Source organism: Rhinopithecus bieti, unplaced genomic scaffold (genome assembly GCF_001698545.2).
Source record: "Rhinopithecus bieti isolate Rb0 unplaced genomic scaffold, ASM169854v2 scaffold_61117, whole genome shotgun sequence".
NCBI classification, from domain to species: Eukaryota; Metazoa; Chordata; class Mammalia; order Primates; family Cercopithecidae; genus Rhinopithecus; species Rhinopithecus bieti.
In genome coordinates, this window is record NW_016824934.1 from 1838544 (window position 1) to 1862816 (window position 24273).

Consider the following 24273-nt stretch of genomic DNA (forward strand, 5'->3'; position numbering starts at 1 on the left):
TAAATAATTTCAAGTGCCACAAAAAATAATGTTAATAGCTCAAAATCAAAAGTTAAAAAAAACCCTATGTATAATTTTTAAAATCTTTTTCTCCTCAAGCGTTTTACGATGGGATAATGAGACAGATGTCTCTCAACTGGAAGGACATTTTGACATTGTTATGTGTGCTGACTGGTAAGTACATAAAAATCATAAAACTCCTGTTAGAAAAAAATAGCTTTGCTGGAGTAATTGGGCTGTGCTGCTTTGCTGACGGCTAAGCAAAGTCAACAAATGAAGCACAAAGCCACCTTAACCTCAACAAATTAATATTCATCTCCATGTGACAGTTATAAGGTAGTCTTCTATCACACAGTAACTTCTACCACATTATTTCCCAAAGATTGATTTTGAGAAGCATTTCCATTTTCTGGAATTGCCTCTGTTTCATGCTTGACGTATCAGTAAATGGACGACTTAGGCAAATTGCAAATAATTATGGCTCGGAGAGGAATAGTCTGGAGAAAAAGGAGTTTATCAACACAAACAGCTCAATTAGCTTACTTCTTAGGAGAGATCTGACTATTGATATAAGGGAATATATATGTGTGTGTACACACACATACTCTCTAGCAAATAAACATATCTGTGGAATATCTTTGGGGAAATAGCTCTTCTTAAAATATATGTTTGCTATCTAATGTTTTCAGTGTATTCAATTATAATATTTAATTATACATAAAACAAAAATTATAAAATTTCATTTTATTCTTATGCAAATAATAACACGACAATCTCTGTCAGATGCCTGCATTTTGAAAATAATTTACATTAGGTATTTTGCCCTCTATTTTAGCCCAGTCTACTTATTTGTTAATGAAAGTCTGATCATAAGTTAAAGGATAAACATGCATCAGACCTTAATAATTATTTCAACTAATCTTATGTATTTCTTCATGCAATTTGAATAATAATTATTTCAGCTTATGGGAAACATTGACAATTCACAAGTATTTTCCCTGTTAAGAGTAAGATCTTGTTTGTAGTTTTATCATGATGTTTATCAGGACACTTTAGATTTTAAAACACATTAAGTTCAGATTCTGAAGAACTTCTGTTATATTGATAGGGCCAATCATGAGATCCAGAACTCAGAGAAGACTTTCCCTAGAGGAGAGTTGAATGAAATTTTCAGGAAGTGGGTTTCGTTATTATTATTATTATTTTAAGATTTTCAATGGATAACTTTTCTACAAAAGTCATTGGAATTAGGTTTGCTTTTTTTTCTTCGGAAAAAAAAATACTTCTCCATGAAAATAAATATTTTGTTCTATTGTTAGCTGAGAGTTTCTAGTTTTCAGAGCCCTTTTAGTCTTTTGCACCCAGTTTCAGAAAATCTTGTTCCAAAATGGGAGAAACCTCGATTTCTGACTAATCATTGATAATGTGCCTCAATGCTGCAGCCATCATCTTATCAAAAATAAGGAGCTAAAACCTCACGGTATGATTCGAGCAAGTAATTTAGTAAATGCCTTTCCTCACCAAATATGAGAAAGAATCCTCCAGGTTTCATTGCACAGATGAAGATAATGCTGGCAGGATTAGATCAGATTAAGCATGAAAGTCAGATCAGAGAGCAGCGGCAAGTGGGAAGGGGGAGCATCTTCCTGAAGCTTTAGAAGAGGGTCACACGCGGATAGGCTCTGATTATATGGGGAAGGCAGGTCTGGCCAAGAGATTTAGAGTTAAATTTGTCCCTTACACAAATATCAAAACAGCCTGGCTTTGTCATACCTTGTGTTATGGACACTCTCACCATGTCATCACCATGTCATCCTATTTGTACCAGGGGGAAAAGCAGAGGAAGTAAGATTTAAGCTCTTTTCTGATTAATGTTCTCAGGTTAAAAATAGCCATACAACATGTTTGAAAAACAGTCTTTTTTCCCTAGCCGACAACAGGGTCATGTACACTGATATACATAATGCATATTCAGTTTAAGACTTACATTGTACACACATAACATAATACAATATTATATGTATACACACACACACATAGATACATATCTAGTAGCTGTGTGAGAATTTATGGCTTCAAATGAACTAAATACACCAAGCTTCATTTTATAAATGGCTTTTCCATGCATGAATTGTTTTTTTTTTTCTTTCCTCTGGGTGTTGTAAATGCCAGAATGTCAGCCTGTTTATAATTTCCCATTTGTAAATGTGAAACATTAAGCTACTCTCACTGCAATGCTGATAGTATTTCCAAAAGAAATGCTTTGGTAATGATCTTTCATCATTTTCGTGGGGATGGGTAAGTTGCTTAGAAACTTAGAAAGTACAGTAATATTTCTAATATGCACGTTGTGCATGTAGCAGTGAAGCACAGGATTCCATGAGTTCTTTATGTCCTGTTGGTGTGGTGTTTCTCTGTAAGAGTTATTGCATGGATGCTGCTTCTAGGGGCAGGCAGGCAGGCAGGCAACCCGTGCTACATTTTTTTAAGAATGTCACAGGAGAAAAAATAAAGCTCTCTGTAGACACCACCTCCAAGACGAAACCTGAAATCCTCAGTGTCAGAAAGAGGTGCCACACATAAATAGATCACATTAAGTCTCACACCATCCTTTGGTCATTGTCAGCAATGAGATCTGGATTAGGCCACAGGAATATGAAGCAAGAGTCGGAGTTCAAATATTAGGTACATGGATTAAAATCTTATTGAAGCATTTCCAGCAAGGGTGGCATTGTCTGATTCCCTGAATAGCTAACCAGTGGTACTGCTTGATCCCATTTACATGAAAACAAGCTCTATTCACAAACCTATTCCAAACCCACATTGTGGTTCAAGTAAAATGCACATGATTACAACACACGGTGATATGTTTATGTTCTTAAATCATTCATATATTCAGATATTTACATTCAAACATTCAAAAACCTGTAGGCAGTGGGGGAAATAACTTATTTCCCAGAAGAGACAGTCTGTTAGTTCACAACTAAATTTAGTAGCTCAACTAGATTATAAAATAAAGAGGCAAACTGTGAAAGCTAGTCATTATTTCACCATTCAGCATTTTGACAATGAAAATAGTTTCATGGTTCAACAGTTCCTAAATAACTTGTAAAATGTCAACTTTGAAATAAACAGAAGGAAAAATTGAGGTGCAGCCATACCCGCAAAAGGATGCTGTTGACAAACATCAAAATATTAGAATATTTAACCACAGGTGTAGAAAAAAACCTGCCTATTAAGTTCCTCAGTTGACTTGTTTAATGTTGAGTTTAATATAAGGATTCCTTTCTGCTGGAATGCAGTCCAGCCTGGTCCTTGCTGAGTTAGAATAGTGAGTGATTGTTAATTTTAAGCCTGCCTTTCCAGACTCCTGTTCAATCACAATATAATCTAAGAGTCTGGAAGTAAGATGTTTTTTATCCAATGAACGCTTTCATTCAGTGTTTGACGGCCCTCCAGTTTATTGTAGCTCTGCAAAAATAGAAATAACTCTGTGCATTTGAATTCTCAAAAGGCTTAGAGAGCATATCTGAAATGCCACCCATACCCTGACCGGCCCATTGAACTGGGCATGCAGGGTGATCAGCACATCTGTGTGCCTGCAGCCCGAGACTTTGGAAAGAAATGGCGGAAAGTACACTGGCCTGTAGCAACCCACCCCGCTTGCTCTCTCAGCAGTTTTGCGCTTGCTATATACTCTAAATTGTTTCTCTTTTTTCAGTCCTTTTTGCTTTACTCTAAATGATGAAAATGTTTGATTTTTAAGCTGATTTTGTGAAATTTTTTTCCCTCAAAATGGAAACACTGTAAGCTCTTGAATTTGTTTTCTTTTAGATGCTGTGATCATGGATAGCTCCAAATCACAACCCACAGACGTTTACATCTGAAAATATATTTAGCCCAAATATAGTCAGCCCTTTCACCTGACACCCGAAAAGACTCAGTCCCAGAGAAAATACATGAATCGCCCACGATTGCTCAACTATAGGGGTAGAGCCAAGTAAAATTAGAATATGGCATCATTCTGAGCTCTCATAAAAATCAGTTGGTAAATACTGAAAGGTCATTCCTTTGCTGAAGTTAAATCTAAAACAGTTACTTTAACTCAGCACATTTCATCTTGAAAATTACATAGGGGTCTTCCTTTCTGTGGCTATTGACAGAGAAAAATGTCTCCTTGTTCTCTGCACTAATTAACTTCCCTATGAGAGGAATTACAGATGCTCTGCAGTCTGCATCAAACTCTGATTCTAAGGGAGGTGACAAAAATGGTCTGGCACCTTTCCTTTGTTGGAAAATCTGTGATTCAGATCAATGGAAGAAAGCAAGTGTTGATCCACAAGTGAATTATATAGAGGTGTGTCTGTGTGTGCATGTGTGTGTCTGTGTCTGTGTGTCTGTGTCTGTGTGTGTGTCTGTGTGTGTGTGTGTGTGTGTGTGTACCCTTCAATGGTCAAACTAGACTGCCAATGTATTTTGATCAGTAACTAAAGGGAGAGTTAAAATGGTATCTCCGTCCCCATCACTGACCCACTCAGCCTTTTTTAATAGATCCACTTAAGCTACTGCTGTTCTCTCAGCCCATTAGGACTTATTTGAGGGGTGAATTTTCAGGAGATTATATATCATTCGCACTAAAACACATTGAAATTGCTCAGATGACATACTCTACAAAGTGTTATAAATTCTGCATCAGAGCTAAGTAGCAAGTGAGCTTACTTGGAATAAAGATCTATTAGGGAACTACAAAGAATTAATTTGAGAAATTTGATTTGGAGAGTTGGAGTAGACAACATTACCTTTCAAATAACTGTGTTTGGAATGTGTGCCGTGTGTTAAGCTGTGATGTTAACATCTTTGTCACCCTGACCAACTTTAAGGAGAAATAGCACTTTATAAGGGTATGTTTGAAGCTAAATTCTTAAGGTGCTGTTTTTTTTTTTTTTTTTTTCTAACAATCTTACCAGTTTTAGGATGCACAGATATAAACCGAGTGTGGTCCTTTGCTTAAATGCCGCATGTCCCAACCAGCCAGGTTTCCCGTAGGCCTGGGTATTTTCCTACAGAGATATTTTCCTACAGCCATAATCCTACAGAGATATTTCCTACAGAACCGGGGAGGTGGAGCTTGCAGTGAGCTGAGATCGCACCACTGCACTCCAGCCTGGGCGGCAAAGCGAGACTACATCTCAAAAAAAAAAAGCAACCTGAAGATATTATTACCTCACTAAGGAATAAAATAGAGAGTCCTGAAGAGTGAACATTTTAAAGACTTACTTATAGTTTGATTCATTTCTCATTAATTCTTAATGGTTATTAATCACTGTTTAATATGACTTAATGGCAAATTTGTGTAGCACTTAATTTACATGCATTCTGTGCTCCAAGATTTAAGAATGTAGTTTTAGGAAAGGTAAAGTCTTTCCATGGGTGATACTCAGGTCATCCTGAGTGATGGATGGAATGGGATGAGGTTCCATTCTGGACATGGTTTCTAGCCCATCTGAGGATTATTTTTCCATTGCTCAAAGTGACCTTCCATAGAAGAACCTTCCATGGAACCTGTGGCAACCAAAGAAACTCAAGCAATGACTTTTTGGAAACTTCTTATAAGCTGCTCTCCTCAGAGGAGAAAATCATCAAATTGGAAGAGAACCTAGTCTGGTGAAACATCCTACCTGAAAGTGGATTCATCCTTGACAATATCAGTTCAAAGGAGTATGTGCCACCCACTTTAGGGACATTGAAACTAACACCCTACATAAGCTCCTCGATTCCAAGGACTGTGATGATCTGCCAGTCAGTCCACAAGTAACCATGTATTGAGCACCTTCTGTGTGTATGCTGTGCTGGAACTATTAATAGTAAAGCAAAATGAAGACAGAATGGAAGCTCCTTGAGGATGGGAACTTTGTCTTATTCGTAGCTAATCCCCAGTGCCTAAATTTGCCCTTAGTATATAGTAGATGCTCAACAAATATTTATCAACTAACATATCTTATTAATTTCATGTCCACATAGTCATATAGGTGGGTGCTTACTGACAAGGAAACAGGCTTCACATGAAGTGACCTGCCCAAAGTCACATGGCAGTAATATCAAAGCCAGAGCTCTTTAAAACCCTGAACCAAGCTCCTCCCTTGTCTGAAGTATAGCTCCACACAGCAGCCCCCTCTGATTGAGGACAGCAGGCCTCCCACTGACAGCTGATACTCACCCTTAGCTAAAAAGAATGATGCAGGGCCCTAGAGTAGATGGTACTTACTGCTGCTGTGTGAAGAGACAGGAGGCCAAATCAGGGGACTGCCCTGCAGCATTAGAAATGGGAGTAGGGGGCCTTGCTTAGGCCCCTCATGGAGATGGCTGATGCACAAGGTTGCTCAGTGTTCTAGCTTAAGGTAAGGGACCCACTGTTAGAGAAGAAATTCAAGTTGTGAATGGAACAGTTGTCCGTATTACTTTCCAAACAAATGCATTTGAAATGGTGTTCTGAGTTCAGAGGTTTCAAACGTAGTTTTGCTTTCCCTGCCTTTTTTTTTTTTTTTTTTGGTCTCTCTTGAGACAAAGTCTCACTCTGTCACCCAGGCTAGAGTGCAATGGTGCGATCTCGGCTCACAGAAGCCTCCTCCTCCGCCTCCCAGGTTCAAGTGACTCTCCTGCCTCAGCCACCCAAGTAGCTGGGATTACAGGCACATGCCACCATGCCCAGCTAATTTTTGTATTTTTAGTAGAGACGGGATTTCACTATGTTGGTCAGGCTGGTCTTGAACTCCTGACCTCAGATGATCCGCCCACCTCAGTCTCCCAAAGTGCTGGGATTACAGGTGTGAGCCACCATGCCCGGCCTGCTGTCCCTGCTTTTTAAAAAGACGTAATTGTCCATTTTTATTAAGTAGAAAACAGTCCTTTTATTTATTTATTGTTTTGCAAAAGACACAGCCTAGAACTGATGGCTCTAAAGCTGGAGATGTATATCTCATACACTTCTCAAGCCATACACTGTCACCATAGTGACTACCTCTACAGCACGGCTATTCTTCCCCAGGAATCAACCTTTTCATCTACTATGTCCTCAGCTCTTTTCCAAATGTTGTGATAGAGGCAAAGAAATGCAGAGATGAGGCCGGGTGCAGTGGCTCACGCCTGTACTCCCAACAATTTGGGAGACCAAGGTCGGCGAATCACCTGAGGTCAGGAGTTTGAGACCAACCTGGCCAACATGGTGAAATCCTGTCTCTACTAAAAAACAAAAATTAGCTGGGGGTGGTGGCACATGTCTGTAATCCCAGCTACGTGGGAGGCTAAGGCAGGAGAATCGCTTGAACCCAGGAGGTAGAGGTTGCAGTGAGTTGAGATCACGGCACTGCACACTCCAGCCTGGGCAACAGAGTGAGACTCGGTCTCCAAAAAAAAAAAAAGAAAAAACAAGAAAGAAACACAGATGCTGTCTGCCTTCAAGAAGCACAGCAGCTGGATGAGAGGACAACAATGAAATGCAGGAACCTGGGAGAACTTCCAAATGCTCTCCTTGTACTGAGCTTGGAAAAAGTAGAGATCACTATGGATACAAATAAACAGGGATGGCTTTCTTGACCAATCCTGCCTAACTCTAGTCATCTGATGACCTCCCCTTTTTGCCTAAACTGGTCAGTGCTCTCTTCTGTGCATTATTTCCTGCTCAAGAGTAATTACAATTAGATGTGAGAGGCGGTACCGAGCAGTGGCTCAGAGCACAGACTCTGAAGTCAATATGATACAGAGGTGAATCCCAGCCCTGCCAATTAGTAGCTGTGTGACTCCAAACCTCTCTATGCCGCTGTTTCCTTAGCTGTAAAATGTGGACAATAATAATAATGCTAACAGTAAAAACTACCTCATAGGATTGATGTGAGGATTAAATGAACTATGAAAAGCTCTTAGAAGATATCTGTTACCTAGTACTCAGCTCAGTGAGTATTAACTGTTTTGTTATTAAAACGTGTGTGTTTCTACCATTTGTATTTAACGTATGTCCTTGTGCCTGGCTCACCTCCCTTTTATACTGTAACCTCCATAAGGACAGGCATAGTGCCCCCTTCTTCCTTACCTCTTTACTGCTTGTATTAGTCCATTTTGCACTGCTACAAAGGTACACCTGAGGCTAGGTAATTTATAAAGAAATGAGATTTAATTGGCTCATGGTTCTGCAGTCTGTACAGGAAGCATATTGCTGGCATCTGCTTCTGCTTCAGGAAGTTTCCTTATGGCAGAAGGCACAGGGGAAGCAAGCAGTCACATGGTGAGAGAGAAGGAGCACTAGAGAGAAACAGGAGAGGCTCTTTCAACCAACCAGATCTCACGTGAGCTCATTACCACGGGGAGTTCACTAAGACATGGATGAAGGATCCACCCCCATGACCCAATACCTCACACTAGGCCCCACCTCCAACATTGGGGATCACATTTCAACACGAGATTTGGAGGGGACAAACATCCAAACAGTATCACTGCTTTTCGGTGTTGTATATACAATTCGGGCCCCATGGTTTCGGCATCCTGGACATTCCAGTACTGTTCAGATTTCAAAGATTCAGCTGTACTTTCTAATCTCGGTTATTATGACCTCAGTTCATAGTTACTATGTTGGTGCAAAAGTAATTGCGGTTTTTGCCATTAAAGGTATGGCAAAAACCGCAATTACTTTTGCACCCACGTAATATCAGATCATGTATCCCAATATGGGGTTCAGAAAAAAAGTCCCTATCAATAGCTATCATTGGCAGCCTCTAGCAGCTTTGCTTTCTCTTGACAGAGTGCTCTAGCAATGCCCAGGAGCCCTTCTGCAGAGGCTGGACAACTCCCCTGGTGTTTGGCAGCCAGCTCTGTTCTGCATGCCTTCGGCACTAAATGGTTTCACCTGTCCCCACCCCAACCCCACCCACAGAATCCTTTCCTTGATTTTAATAAACATCCAGCTGTCTTCATCCATTTTCTGCTGCTATAACAGAATACCACAGATGGGGTAATTGATAAAGAACAGAAATGTACTTCTCACAGTTCTGAAGGCTGGTAAATCCAAGATCAAGGCACTGGCAGGTTTGGTGTCTGGTGAGCATCTGGTCTCTTCTGCCAAGATGGCACCTAGAATGCTGCATCCTCTGGAGAAGAGGAACGAGTGTCCTCACATTGCAGAAGGCAGAAGGGGGAAAAGGACCCAAACTCCCCACCTCTCAATACTGTTGCATTGGGGATTAAGTTTCCAGCACATGAATCTGGGGGAAACATTCAGACCATAGCATCAGGTATGGCCAAGTTAAGTAACTTGCCACCTACTACCAAGCAACCCAAACTCAAAGGTCTGGGACATGCAATTTCAGATAAGGAAACTGTGTCCCAAACTTCCAAGATAATAACTGGCGAAGACAAAGTCAGACTGACCCAAGCAAAGGGGTGACAGGCAGATCTGCGTGAACAGAAATTCTCTAAAGATCAGGGATGGAAAATGAAAAATCAAAGTGAACTATAAAAACATTAACCTGGGTTGGGTACAGTAGCACGTGCCTGTAATCCCCGCACTTTGGGAGGTTGAGGCAGGAAGATTGCTTGAGCCCAGTAGTTCAAGACCAGCCCTGGCAACAGAGTGAGACCCTGTCTCTCCAAAAAAAAAAAAAAAAGAACTAGCCGGGCACAGTGGTGCACACCTGTAGTCCCAGCTACTTGGGAGGCTGGGATGGGAGGATTGCTTGAGCCCTGGCATTCAAGGCTGCAGTAACTGGATGACAGTGCAAAATCCTGTCTCAAAGAAAAAGAAAAAAGAAAGAAAAGAAAAAAAACAAAAAATCAATGTGGAGGCCCAGAGAGGAAAATCCAGACTTGCCATGGTCTCTGTGATATATTGTCTGAGTTTATTCTTTGTTTTTGTAGCTGTTCACTCCTAAGTCAGAGGTTGAGTCTAACCTCAGTGCTGTTTCTAGTCACTAAACTCTGTTACCTCCTGAGATATATTTCATGGTTTGGGTGTCATAGGGCTGGTGGTTTGTTGTCTGAGGGCAGCCACACAGCACCCTTGGTGGGCAGAGGGCCCAGGTCTAAGGGAGACTAGGCTCTAATGACAGTAAGTGGCCAGAGTGCTTCATCTCAACCAGATGGCTATCCCAAACAGCAGTTTGGAAATTGTACCTGTAACATTAACACATGGCCCAATCATGTGTGAATCCTGGCCCATTGCTGTTGACAACTTGGCTTTAGTTGGATAACACTGACCACAATATCTTCTCCCCTCCCACCCCCTCCAGTGAGACCCTTGAATGGTAGGAAACAATTTCTCTTTTTTAGCGTTGGGTAAACATGTGTAATTAGCCTTGTACTTATCTCCATTAGTATCATTAGACTTGAAAACCCAGTTTAATCTGGATTCTGCTCTCTTCTCAATGTCAGCCTGTTTCTGGACCAGTACAGAGCCAGCCTTGTTGATGCAATAAAGAGATTACTCCAGCCCAGGGTAAGTATGTTTCTATTTTCTCCTGAACACTGGCTACAGAATAATTAGTCTGTGCACAAAGATGGAGAGAGTAATGGAATGGCAGGATTAATGTCATGTAATACTTTAATACTTATTATGTCCAACTTCAATTGGGTCTTCTGATCTATTAGATTCTTTCCTAATCATAACTAGGAAACTTCGTACCCTTGGCCTTCTGATAAGAAACACAGTGGGTAGTAAACTAAATGCAACTGCTTCAAAGATAGTGTGAGATTATTTTTATCAAAGAATTTCTTGAGTCTTTTCCTTTGATAACAATATCTTCATATTAAAGTTGAAGTATGATATTGAAAGTTTTCTGTTGACTTCTGTCATTTTTAATTCCGTCAATGGAAACCTTTCTCGTTGGTTATTTATTTATTGCAAAAGAATACTTTTTTCTTTTATTTCTGTTTATATTAAAGAAAAGGACTTCAGATGAGTCTGTATATTAATAGTTCTTTGCTTTAAAAGGAAGTCATTATTTACATATTATAAACATTAGGTCACAATGAAACCAAGCATGGCATAAAAGATTGTGCACATTTTTACATTTATATATCCATTTATGCCTGTGAGTAAATTACAGAGTTTGTATCCACTCTTATTTTGTTGGACTGTTAAACTAAGCTGGGAGGTCCTGCAGCCTAAACGGAGAGTTAATATACATCTATTTAAAGTAAGAAAACGAGTTTAAAGCTCATGCATTAATAAAAAAACAAAACCTTATAACTATGTAAGACTCTTGCTGTGCTATAGGAATTTAAAATAAGTTAACAGTATTAATATAGTCGAAGATAGGAATGCATATTTATCTCAGAACACTGAAGTGTGTGTGTTTCTAAAGTATTTTTTTTTTAAAGGTCCGTTCTAGTCTTCTGACTCAGTGAGACTTACAGACCAATACCTTTCAACCTTTCTTTTATATCTTTATCATAACCTTCAGTGGTTCCCAGAGCAATCTGATAATAATCATCCTTTGCCGTACGCTGTTGCTTTTTATTTTGCTATCTCTATGTACCTCAGAAACTTAAAATAGGTCTCTTGGAGGAGTAGCCATAGCTTCCTAAGTGGTAGTCAGTCCAATTCAATTGGCTTCCTCAGTTCCCCCTGTGAAATGGGCAGCAGATCTTGAGGCAAGGAAGGGGCATGTTCCAAGCTATTGATGGCCACTGCATGGCCACCCAAGTTGAGGACCAAAGAAGGAATTTTGGGTGTCTGCATCCCCCCACCCCTGTTGGCCTTGGGTGATTCTTGTGGGCATTTGCAAGACCAGGATTTTCAGGGACGGCTCAAGGTTCTTGAATATGAAGGCCTCTATGAAAATGTATCATACATAAATATAATGCTTTCAAGGACTCCGGATCTCACACTGCACAAACAATACTTCGCTCATCACCAATACCCCTTCAAAGCCCATTTGTGGCAAATACTCCATTTTGCAGCAGATTTGCATGATTTACCTAGGATCCACTGTAAATCATTCGCATGATTTACAATAGAAAAGTGCCTAAGCTATGAATAGATCTAAACGCAGATTGGACTGGAATCCAGCAGCTCTTCTGTACCCTCTAATAAACCCTGACCACACTCCCTCTGTCTGAAGTGTGGCCACACGCGGCAGCCCCCTCTGAGCAAGGACAGCAGCCCTCCTACTGACAGCTGATACCCTTAGCCTAGAGAAGGTTGGGGCAGGGCCCTAGGGGAGGTGGCACTTATTCCTGCTATGTGAGGAATAATGAGGCCAAGTCAGAGGGGCTCCCATTAACCTGTAGCATTAGAATGGCAGTGGGGGGGCCTCACTTAGGCCCCTCTTGGAATGGCTGATACCCAAGGCTGCCAGGTATTCTAGCCTAAAATGTAAGGAGCCCACCATCAGAGGGGAAATCCCAGTTGTGGATGGCACATGGACTTACCAAAATTACCACCCAGGAACCTCATCCCCATCAAGAGGTCTGGGGAGGTGAGCACTTGTCCTTCCTGAGCCTCTACCCAGATGGACCACAGAAGGATCATGTGGGCTTGCCAGTGAAGAGCCCAGTCCCACATCCTGTGCTGATGGGCTAGGAGGATAGGAGCATGGGAGTAACCAGAGGACAACTGGACTTTTCTTTTTAGCTTTCAGGGCTGGCTGTTTGGCTTCTGGAGGGCCTCCCGCTGCTGAGTATATAGTCCAAGACTAAGAAAATGGTCAAGGTTTTATTCCATTACAATTAGAGCTGGTTTTAGTGTTCTCTTGAGCCCAGACAACTCTACCATGGTTTTGTGGCCCAGAGGCTGAAGGTGTCACAAGAAGCCCACAGAGAAACAACATGGGGGGCTACATAGTGGACTCTGAATTCTTGATGATTCAGTGCAAGATACAGCAAGTTCTCTGTGCACTTCCAGCAAATGCAAACACTGCACTTCCAGCAAATGCTTCAAGTTCATAGCGTGGCCCCGGTTTCTGAAGGTCTAGTGTAGCGGGTGGAAAGAGTCAGAAAAATCTGCATACAAACCCCAAGTCTACATTAACTACCTTGCCTCTCTGAGCCTGAGTTTCCTCACCTGTCAAGAGGCAAGACTAATGCCCACCTTGTGGGCTGGTGTGAAATATTTACATATGTAAATCCTTGGTCTGTGCCTGGCTTACAGGAGGTGCTCCTTAAGGGGAGCTGCTTCTCTTTTATTGCTGTAGAACTTATCAAGGTTAATCCACATGAGATGTTTATCCAGAGGGACGCTGCCTTGGCTGATGGGACACGTGAGTTCCAGGCCCAGTGTGGCCCTAACAGGTCCTGGAATCACCTCTTGCTCCATTCTCCCCAAAGAGGGAAAATGAGGGAGTTCACCCGTGCTCTCATAGAGTTCTATCAGCTCTGAAATCCTACATTCTCCTCGCAGAGAGAAGGTATGCATGGGCTGTGGAGGCAGAAAGCTTAGGCCCAAATCTGGTCTCTGCCATTGACTGAATTAATGTCTGGAAGTCTCAGTTTCCCATCTGTAAAATGGGGAGTGAAAAAGCCGATGCATTGTAATGCACATGATTGGCTCCGAGTATCTATCCGAGGTTAGCTCTGGTTACTTTGGTAAATACAGACTATGGGGGCCTTTTTTTGTTTGTTTAGATGGAGTCTCGCTCTGTTGCCCAGGTTGGAGTGCAGTGGTGCAGTCTCGGCTCATTGCAACCTCCGCCTCGCGGGTTCAAGCGATTCTCCTGCCTCAGCCTCCTGAGTAGCTGGGATTACAAACATGTGCCACCACGCCTAGCTAATTTTTATATTTTTGGTAGAGACGGTTTCACCATGTTGATCAGGCTGGTCTCAAACTCCTGACCTCGTGATCTGCCCCGCCTTGGCCTCCCAAAGTGCTGGGATTACAGGCATAAGCCACCACGCCCGGCCTTATGGGGGCCTTTTTCCAAGCATTTTCCTGGAGAAATGCTGGTGGGAGGGGAAGACATGATTCTCTTGACTTGGACTTTGAGACTTTCTGCACATAATTGGCACACAGCGTCTCCCCTGCACATATATCCTGAACACCTGTAGCAGGCCCTCTACTGGTTCTGGGAGGATTGTCTACCTGGACGAAGATGACACTTTACTACAGAGAGTCCCCACCAAGTGGGGGAGAGTACTCTACATTGGCAAGACAGAAGTAACTGCAAAATGAAGGTTCAAGTGTCAAGCTGTGGGAACAAATGAATTCTGCCATTTAGGGGAGTATGGTTGATTTCTACCTTGAGCAAATCAGTTGTCTGGGGTCAGAGGGTCCAGAAGCAAAGAAAGTAGATGGAGAGGGGGAGTTTCCCTGCCTTTCATTTTCTATACTGGAGCTCTGAATGAAAAGAGGTCCCCAGAGAGAGCTTAGCCACCTGGGTGGGCTCCTCGCTTGGCCCAGGGGTGATGTCACATCCCAGGCTGAGCTTAGATCCTCAACCAAACAGCCACCTATGCCTGAAAAGTCTTTACAGGAGGCCCCAAATTTTAGCAGGGAATGTTTGTTACCACCTGAAATGTAGGCTTTCCTCAAGCTGCTGGTCTACATAAACTGTAAAGATAGTTAACTCCTGTCATAACACTACAAGGGACTCTCCAGCAAACTTAATAGATGAAAACAATAGAATAGGTGTGAAAAAGGAATGAAATCAGCACATTTTATCCATTCCAAGAAGCAATCCCCAACACTCCCCCAACCCACTTTTCCCTCTGGTGAGTGGCTTCTTGTTACTGATGATTGATAGGGTGACTCACTGTCATTGTATTCCTTAAAAGTCCATGACAACAGCAGTGTCCAGTATCAGAGGACCCAAATGTAATTTAAAATACAGGCACAGCAGCCTGCAAGTTGAACTTTCATCCAGAAATGACAACCAACAAATGGTATCTACTAATATTCCTCTGAAATGGCTTTGGGTACAGGGAGGGGAGCCAAGCCAACCAGACAGGGTGAGTTTACTCAGAACCAGAGGATAGAATATTGACAGTAATCCAGCTTGTTACCACTGCTAACCAACTGTCAAGAATTCAGAAATATCACTGTAGAATTCACTTAACCTTCTTCAGAAATTGGCCCTAACCGACCACCAGATTCCCAGAGTCCTGCCTATATCCAAGGTGTGCTATAAATGTAAATCATAAACTCTCATATTAGAAAAGCAATTTTTTGTGCGGGGACAGGGTCTTACTCGGTCACCCAGGCTGGAGTGCAGTGGCACCATCACCACTTAACTGCAGCCACGAACTCCCAGACTCAGGTGATCCTCCTGCCTCAGCCTCTCAAATAGCTAGGACTACAGGCATGCACCACCATGTCTGGCTAATTTTTGTATTGTTTTAGAGATGGACTTCCGTCATGTTGCCCAGGCTGGTCTTGAACTCCTGGGCTCAAGCAATCCTCGGCCTCCCAAAGTGCTGGGATGACAGGCATAAGCCACTATGCCCAGCCAAGTTCTTTTTGCTGAGAGACTTTCTCATCTTTTTTTGAAAAAAACTAACATCTCTGCCCACCTCTGTACAAACTTCTTTGTTTGCTTGTTTCAAGGAAGTTGCCTTGCATATATGGGATCAGTACTGTGAACTGAAATGGTGCTGAGACACTTGGGTTCTTATCTGCTTACTGAGTCAGAGACCCAGCAACTCCTCATCAGTTCTTGGTGAGAAGTTAGCTCCTACAGTTGTAGGATTGCCCTTGACACAAGGGTTGTAGTTTATAGAGAGTCCTCAGATGGTTTTAAGACCCTCAGTGCAGGGGCCCAGCCCTGATAAGTCCTTTTCTAATATCTACCCAGATGCTGTTCAGCATATACAGTACTGTGTGCTTAGCAGAGAATACCAAGACATGAGGTAGAATCTCTGCCCCCAAAGACATTGCAGTCTGGTTGTGGAGATGTAACAAAAACACAGGTAGAACTATAGCAGACAATGTAAAATACAGCCCGGTGCTATTTTTATTTGTTTTGTGAATCTTTCAAATTTACGCCTTCAGTAGAATGAGAGATACTCATTCTATTGAAGCACTGAACTCCCAGGAATTACAATACAATATGGTGGGTGCCAGGAAAGAGGCACCAGGAGAAAGCACCAAGAGTGACTGCCTGAGGAAGGTTTCTCTAGAGGCAGTGGTGTCTGACTTTGGTCTTAAATAGTAATAAGGGCACTTTGAGTCTGTGGAGTAAGAAAAATCATGATGTGTTTTGGGATCAACAAGAAGTTTGCTCTGGCTGGAGTGTAAGAGTGTCTGTGGTTTTGCTGTTAGGGTTGGGGAAGGGCAGGAAGATGAAGTTAAAGAGTTATGAATGGCCATCGAGACCATCCTAGTTAACACGGTGAAACACCATCTCTACTAAAAAATACAGAAAATTAGCCAGGTGTGGTGGCAGGCGCCTGTAGTCCCAGCTACTCGGGAGGCTGAGACAGGAGAACGGCGTGAACCCAGAAGGCAGAGCTTGCAGTGAGCGGAGATCTCACCACTGCACTCCAGCCTGGGTGACAGAACGAGACTCCATCTCAAAAAAAAAAAAAAAGAGTTATGAATGGCCAAGAATACTGTGATGAAGAGACCAGGCTCTACTGTATGGCAATGGAGAGCCATTGAAAGTTTTTGAGCAGTGATGTGGTCAGGTGTACCTTCTAGAAAGATCACTCTGCCCGTAGCATAAAGGGTAGATTGGAGTAAAGGAGAGCTTGAAAGCAATGAAGCTCCTCAGAGGTCCAGTGTGGATCAATATCCACTTGGAATCATCCATTTAGGAGTTAGTGAAGACCTGAAAATGGAGAAGAGGATATGGAATGGATATTCCTTGAGAGTTCCATTCAGCAAACATTTATTGAGTGCCTCTCAGATGCCAGTCACTGTGCCAGGCATAGACTGAGATATGACCTAATCCTGCCCTGGAGGGGCTCACAGTCTAGAGACAAGCAAGGGACGATCACCTGGTGGTGTGTGATTGGCACAGCAGAGGTGTGGGCAACCCTTGGGGACAGGGAGTGGAGGCGGCTAACTGGGGAGGAGGCACAGTATGGAGGCCAGAGAAGTCAGCAAAGGCATCACAAGGGCAGGGAGTCTAACCTGGGTGCTGAGGGATGAGGAAGACTAACCAGGCAGACAGAGAAGTGGAGGTGAGAGAGGCATTCCACCAGGGGAGCATGTGCATGTTTGAAGACACAGGATACATAAAAGAACAGATGGGGGCTGTGATGAGGTTGGCCAGACTAGAGCCCAAGATGTGTATGAGGGAGTGGCAGGACATGAGGCTGCGATAAAGGCATGGGGTAGGTCACGCGGGGCTTTGCCTGCCATCCCAAGAAGGTGGGACCTAAGTCAAGTTTTCTTTTTTCTTTTTTTTTTTTTTGAGACGGAGTCTCGCTCTGTCGCCCAGCCTGGAGTGCAGCAGCCGGATCTCAGCTCACTGCAAGCTCTGCCTCCCAGGTTCACGCCATTCTCCTGCCTCAGCCTCCCGAGCAGCTGGGACCACAGGCGCCCACCACCTCACCCAGCTAGTTTTTTGCATTTTTTTTTTTTAGTAGAGACGGGGTTTCACCGGGTTAGCCAGGATGGTCTTGATCTCCTGACCTTGTGATCCGCCCATCTCGGCCTCCCAAAGTGCTGGGATTACAGGCTTGAGCCACCGCGCTCGGCCAAGTCAAGGTTTTCAAACCCTGTTTAAATGGCAGAATGCTTTGGTCAACACTTTTTAGCCAGCACCCCAATTACAAAACAGATAAAAATGATACAGCTTTAAACTAAATGTGAGACTGGTACTTCCTCTGTCTTGGTCTTCCTCATCCCTCTAGGCCACCCCTGAAGCAATGCAGAACACAGTTTGAGAACTACCTGCAGCAAGTGAAGCAAGTGACAGTGATGCAGGTAGGGGGATGTGGCACTGAGAGATCTCGAAGGGCAATGCCGTGGTTCCCAAGATTCCAGCTTTATTTCGAAAGTGACAGATACGGAAGTGCTTGGTACCTAAGAGGTACTCAGCTTGCATATCTGAGTGTATGTGTATGTGTGTGCTGCATTTGATGGGTACTGCCCTGGGAAGGGCAGGGGTTAGCAGTCAAGAATATTGAGTTTTATTTTGGACAAAATTGATTAAAGGTATTTTCAGAATACCCACATGCAGAGATGTAGTAGGCACTTGAAAATGTAGGTGTGTTGGCTGGGCGCGGTGGCTCAAGCCTGTAATCCCAGCACTTTGGGAGGCCGAGACGGGCGGATCACGAGGTCAGGAGATCGAGACCATCCTGGCTAACACGGTGAAACCCCATCTCTACTAAAAAAAATACAAAAAACTAGCCGGGCGAGGTGGCGGGCGCCTGTAGTCCCAGCTACTCGGGAGGCTGAGGCAGGAGAATGGCGTAAACCCGGGAGGTGGAGCTTGCAGTGAGCTGAGATCCGGCCACTGCACTCCAGCCTGGGCGACACAGCGAGAGTCCATCTCAAAAAAAAAAAAAGAAAAGAAAATGTAGGTGTGAGCCCTGGGCAGTGGTGAAAGCTATAGTTACAGACTTAGAAGTTATTGGTGTATAGGTGATAGCTGAAGCCATGGACATCAGTACAATTGCCTAGAATTAGATGGAACATGATGAAAAAGTAGGCAGAGCCCTGAGGACCACTGACAATTAAAAGACAGGTCAGAGAAGAGAAGCTACAAAAGGAGACTGAGAGAGACTGAGAGAGATGCCAGGAGAGGAAGCAAGTGAAGGCAGAATTTCAGAAACCAGGTAAAGAAATAGAAAATAGGCTGGACACAGTGGCTCACAACTGTAAACCCAACACTTTGGGGGACCAAGGTGGGAGGATCGCTTGAGACCAAGAGTTCAAGAGCAGCCTTGGGCAGCATAACAAGACCTCGTCTTTATAAATGACAGCAAAGAAATAGAAACTAAGCATACGCTTAAACATGGAATTGGTATTATTATTGGTTGCCTGGAAATGAAAAAGGAATAAACTAAATGTGAGAATAGTGCTTCCTCTGCCTTGGTCTCCCGCTCCTAATGCATTTTGTTGGCATAGCATATTCCTTTTATAATAAATCTGCAGCATACCGATTTTTTTCCAGAAGTACAATCCCTTTAATATATAAGTATAGATTAGTCTAGCAAAATAACAACAACTGAGCTCACAAGGTAAACAGTATCACTGTTGTTTAGTGGAACTTCTCCCTCTTCTCTCCAGGAATAAATGAATTCTCTGAAATTTCTGCTCATCAGTCAAAGTGTTACATTCAATTGAGTATTCATTCTGAGTTTAAAATAATTCTGCAATGGAATGCTTAGAAAGTTGTGCTTTGGCAAATTGAAAATAATTTTTCTAAAGTGATGGGCTAATTTGAAATCCATATTCCTTTTCTTGTTTTGATTTGTGTGGCTGAAATTGTAAAGCATATTCCTCTGATTGTACTGTTCCACCTGTGACGTATTCTCTCCCCTGGGGATACTGGGGTCTTCTAAAACCATTCATTATGGGGAGGGGGAGATGCTGGCACTCAGTACGGCTCAGTGAATGAATGGATGATGGGCTATTTTCCATCCTAACTATTAATCCACATCTTAAAGGTGTCTGTATTCAATGAACTGAAAAAGAAAACAAACTCCTGAGTAGTTAAGAGATTAAAACTACTGCCCAGTCTTTCTCTTTCTCATGGGTACAGTGTTGTGCACAGAATGCTGCTCTCTAAAACCCCATCTTAGCAGCTGACTCTGTAAAAGCTTCTTGGGAAAATCTTTTCAAATGAATAAGCAATAGAACATGGCTTTTGAATTCCCAAAATCTCAAATTTTTTAGATTACTCAACTTCTGGATTTAGTTTATTGTCTCATCAAATATTGACTGAGTGCTTACTATGTGCTAGGCACTGAGAAAATGTAGTGAATAAAACATTAGAAGATCCTGTGGTCATGGAGTACGCATTCCAGCCAGAGAAGACAGGGCAATAGCAAACAAGGATACAATGTGTGTCCCTGGTGATAAGTGCTAAGAACAAAAATAAAGTCCAGCGAGGGAATGGAGAGTGATGGGACAGGGGCTGCATTCTGGACAGGGTGGTTAGGGAAGGACAGGTAAACTGAGAGCTGAAGGAGGAAAGGGATATTTAGGCAGAGAGTGCTGTCACATGCTTAGCTGCTGTCCCCTACAGCTCACCCCAACCAAGGCATGTGGAGATGCATTGCTTTGTCGATGCAAGGATCAGCCCAACCTAGAACCCTGTAGCCTTGTGAACATGATGATATGCAGCTTAGACAATAGCTGTTAAAAACCGACTCTTCGGGTGTTACTGTGAGACAATTTTTTGCGGGTGACTTTTAAATAAAACAGCTTCCATTATTCAAAAATCCAGAATGGCAACCAGCTCTTAGAAATGACTAAAATGACCTACCAGCATTCCCTGTTGTTGTTGTTTTTTTTTCTAATGGAGACTTCTGCTGTCCTGCTGAGACCGTGTATTATATCTAGTTTCACATAAAAATCAATTTTGCTGCTAAGTTTGAAAACTGCCTGAAAATAGCAATTAATATTGAAAAAGCTGACAGAACCTTAAGTGTAGTGGCATGATTGGTGCTGCTATAATTATGTGCCTGCGTGTGTACAGGCCGATGTAAACACAGTATAAAAACACACTTGATGCCCAGGACAGTGTAGCCGCATATTTTCTTACAGGTAAGTGAGGGCGACGGGGAGAGGGAGAGAGGATTGATAGAATTTTTAGAGCACTGTTAGGTGGTGTAGCACTTTCTAATCTTACATCAGTATAATCTTTCTGATTATTTTCACATTCTGCATTTGATCCTCACAATTTGTTGGGGGGAAAATGGCAGAGCAGGCTTTGTTCTTCCCATTTGATGAATGAGAAAACTCAGTGGATCGGCGAGGGTGGGTTAAGGTTCTTATCTACAAAATGGAGAGATTGGACTACATTATCTCCAAGGTTCCCTCTAACTCAAAAGTTCTGTGATGATTTTCGGATTGTCCTGAGGTGACACAGCTGTTTAATGGTGGAGACTCCCCTTAAGTCCAAAGTCCTTTCTGCCACAGTTCCTCCTTATATTCTTCAAACCCTTCACTGCATGTTAAGTCATCTGTAAAATGCAATGTCTACTGTACAGGGTTGTTGAGAAGATCGTTGAGGGGATTAAAGGGAGGACTTGTGAAGCACCTAGCACAGTGGTAGCTATCATTATCATTGTCGTCACTGTTAATAATAAGGAGACATGTAGTGTAGTGGAGAGAGCATTGGTGCTGGGGCTTCTGATCATTCACTGACAGAGTTGATAATACCAACAACACAAGGTGGTTTAAAGACTAAAGGAGGGTTGGGTGTGGTGGCCCACACCTGTAATCCCAGCACTTTGGGAGGCTGAGGTGGGCAGACCACCTGAGGTCAGGAGTTCGACACCAGCCTGGCCAACATGGTGAAACCCCATCTCTACTAAAAATACAAAAAAAAAAATTAGCCAGGCATGGTGGACTGTGCCTGTAATTCCAGCTACTCAGGAGGATGAGGCAAGAGAATCACTTGAACCCGGGAGGCAGAGGTTCCAGTGAGCCAAGATTGCGTCACTGCACTCCAGCCTGGGTGGCAGAGTGGGACTCTGTCTCCAAAAAAAAAAAAAAACTCTAAAGGAGATGATGTTTATATGAATGCCTAGCCCAGTGTCTGACTACACTATACAACATAGGGTGGCTTAAAGACTAAAGGAGAGGATATTTATGTGAATGCCCAGTGTCTGACTACCAGGTGCTCAAGAAATGGCTGGCTGGTGTGAATGATAAACCACCCTTCATAAGAAACTCAGATATAGTTTCATGATTCCCTCAAAACCTAAAAAGGCATTTCACAGAGGTGAAGTGTAACCTTGAGAGTAACAGAAGCATATAGCCATCTTTATTTACAAAAAAAGAAAAAGAAAGAAGATTCTGAAGTTTGGCCATTCTGTACACATCTGAGAGGGAGGAAAAATCCACGTGCGTCCAATAGTTAGCAAATGGTCATTGTGAAGTTTCATATCAGATGGTCTTCTGAAATCCAGTACATACTTTATTCAGGTCCTCCCATTCTCCCCACTGCAACAATCACATAAGATTGTGTGGATTATTTAGAAAAGCCTGTTTACCCTCATTATTCCACTTTCTTTGAAAAGCAATCATGTGAATACTATGAGGAACTGCTTTGCTATAGTGATGACCATTATGAAGGATTCAATAAAGTTGGAAACCAAGATCCTGGAGCCTCTCTCTGACAGCGTGGTCACAGAAAAGGCTAGGGGCAGGACTGAAATGTGAAAACTCTCCAAGAGAAATTGTGGTTACTTGTCTCTATGAAGGATTTCTTGGTACTGAATTTTCAGGGCACAATAAACTAGCAGATGTAAGCATCTGTTGTCACATGCCCCGGGACTGTGTTGGGGAAGTGTTGGCATGTGCTAAGGAGTCACAAGGTGAGTGGCATTGCCCTGGACCAGTTATTCTCAAATCTAGTCAATGGCTTAACCCATTGGACCTGAGACAATGCATATTGTTTGGAACACCAGCTTTCAACCACATTTTGTTTTTTATAAGCATTATTTGAAAAAGATAAAACACAGCAACTGGCCATTTGGATGTGAAATCTATTTTTTTTTTTCTTATTTGATATATATCTCTCCTGGAAATTTTTCTCATTGTGAATGCCCATCCTGCATAGACATCTCAAGAACAATCGAGTTTTTCTATTTGAGGGCAGTACATTAAATGCTTTGACCAATGTCTGTTATGTTTGGTTACCTTCCAGTTTTAAAATGTGTGAATTTCCTTTTTACTGTTCTAGGGGAAAGCAATGGTATTTGCCCCACGCCGAGGGAATACTTTAAACCAGTTTTGCAATCTAGCTGAAAAAGCTGGTTTCTCTATCCAAAGACATGAAAATTATGATGAACACATTTCAAACTTCCACTCCAAGGTTAGTTTTCTGCTTGTGTTAGATAACACTTTAATCCACATTGCATTTTGAAGAGATCATGGTCTTTTTGGCAGGTAACCTAAATATTTGATTAAAGTACTCCTTAGGTGTGTTGCTTCTGAACAGCTATTTGTATCTGATTATTTTGTGTGGTAAAGCCATCTTTTATCTTTGCATGTCTAGAAGGATTTTACAGAAACCGTTCCTGTTTACTCCTTTCTCTGAAACAAACTAATCTTTTCATTCATAATAGACTAATTTGTAGGATGCAAGGGGAGGTGGCATAGAATGAATGATAAACATGCATTTATATTTTAATGAAAAACCTTCAGCTTTTAAGTAGGTTAAACGCTTAGCCGCACTGAAATAAATAGAAGGTGAATGTCTAATTGTATCATGTTGGACTGTAAATCTTTATCTCTGTTTGCTTTATAGCTGGGTCAGTTGGCAGTTTGAGACTGTTAAATCTCATACAGAATTTCACAGTTGTGGGGTTATATGTCAGATCGAGGCGCTACAAGATTTAGGTCAAAAGCACTTATCTGAGAGTGATTTCTAAGCCTGCTTACATAAAGCAATGTTATCAGCCTTTTCATTATTTATAGGTATAGAGCAATATGGGACACTGAGAGGCAAGTATTTCACTGAAAACTTTTCAGGATTCTCACGTTTGCTAATACATGTCACAGTGACTAGTATAACATGTATTATTTCAGTAATTTTGTGCCTTACGGATATCTCCCTTCACTGAGCTAGTCTGACCTTGGCAAGAGATTTTAACTTGTCATGATTTCACAAGTTGTAACTGCAGAAAAATAAAGGCCTGACCTTAATTTTCTCCTGGGACAATGTGAACAGCATCCTTTATTGCCCAGGACTATAATATAATGTAGAAGTGTGTTGGCTTTTGGAAAAATATATGCAAAATTAATCTGATCTTCCAAGCAAGAGAAAGAAATTCTCACTTTCTGGAAATGAACTTATTTATTTGAATCTTTAAGGTTCCATTTAGTCTCTGGGGAAAAATGGTGCTTTGTGAACTGAAAGAGTTAAATCACGTCCTCTAGCTGGTGGAGTCAGGCCCGTTGCTCACAATCAGAAAATAAAAACAGAATGGTACGTGATTCAGATCTTACCGGCCTAGAATGATGTTTTCCCCTTTTCAACCCCTCCCCCTAAAAAAAGCGGGGCTTTACCTGGTAGGAAAAGGGTCCCTCCTGCCTCCCTGGACTCCTCCACCCAAAGGAATAATGTGGCTTTCTCTCCAGGGTCGGGCTGGAACTACAAGGATCAGCTGACAGCTGCTTCAATGTCGTGCCATTCACTTTCCCCCTAGAACAACAAATGCTTTTAG

The 24273-nt window shown here is 42.3% G+C and overlaps 1 protein-coding gene across 2 annotated transcripts in view; it reads left to right on the forward strand.

The window, feature by feature from the left end:
• Positions 1-24273, forward strand: part of CAMKMT (calmodulin-lysine N-methyltransferase) — a 422283-nt gene that overhangs the window by 393409 nt on the left and 4601 nt on the right. Inside the window, exons 9-10 of one of the 2 annotated variants that reach the window (XM_017862708.1) lie at positions 10417-10480; positions 22788-22919. In XM_017862708.1, the coding sequence (XP_017718197.1) occupies positions 10417-10480; positions 22788-22919 (196 nt within the window). The remainder of the gene's footprint in view (positions 1-10416; positions 10481-22787; positions 22920-24273) is intronic. The other variant, XM_017862709.1, reaches the window with a different exon arrangement.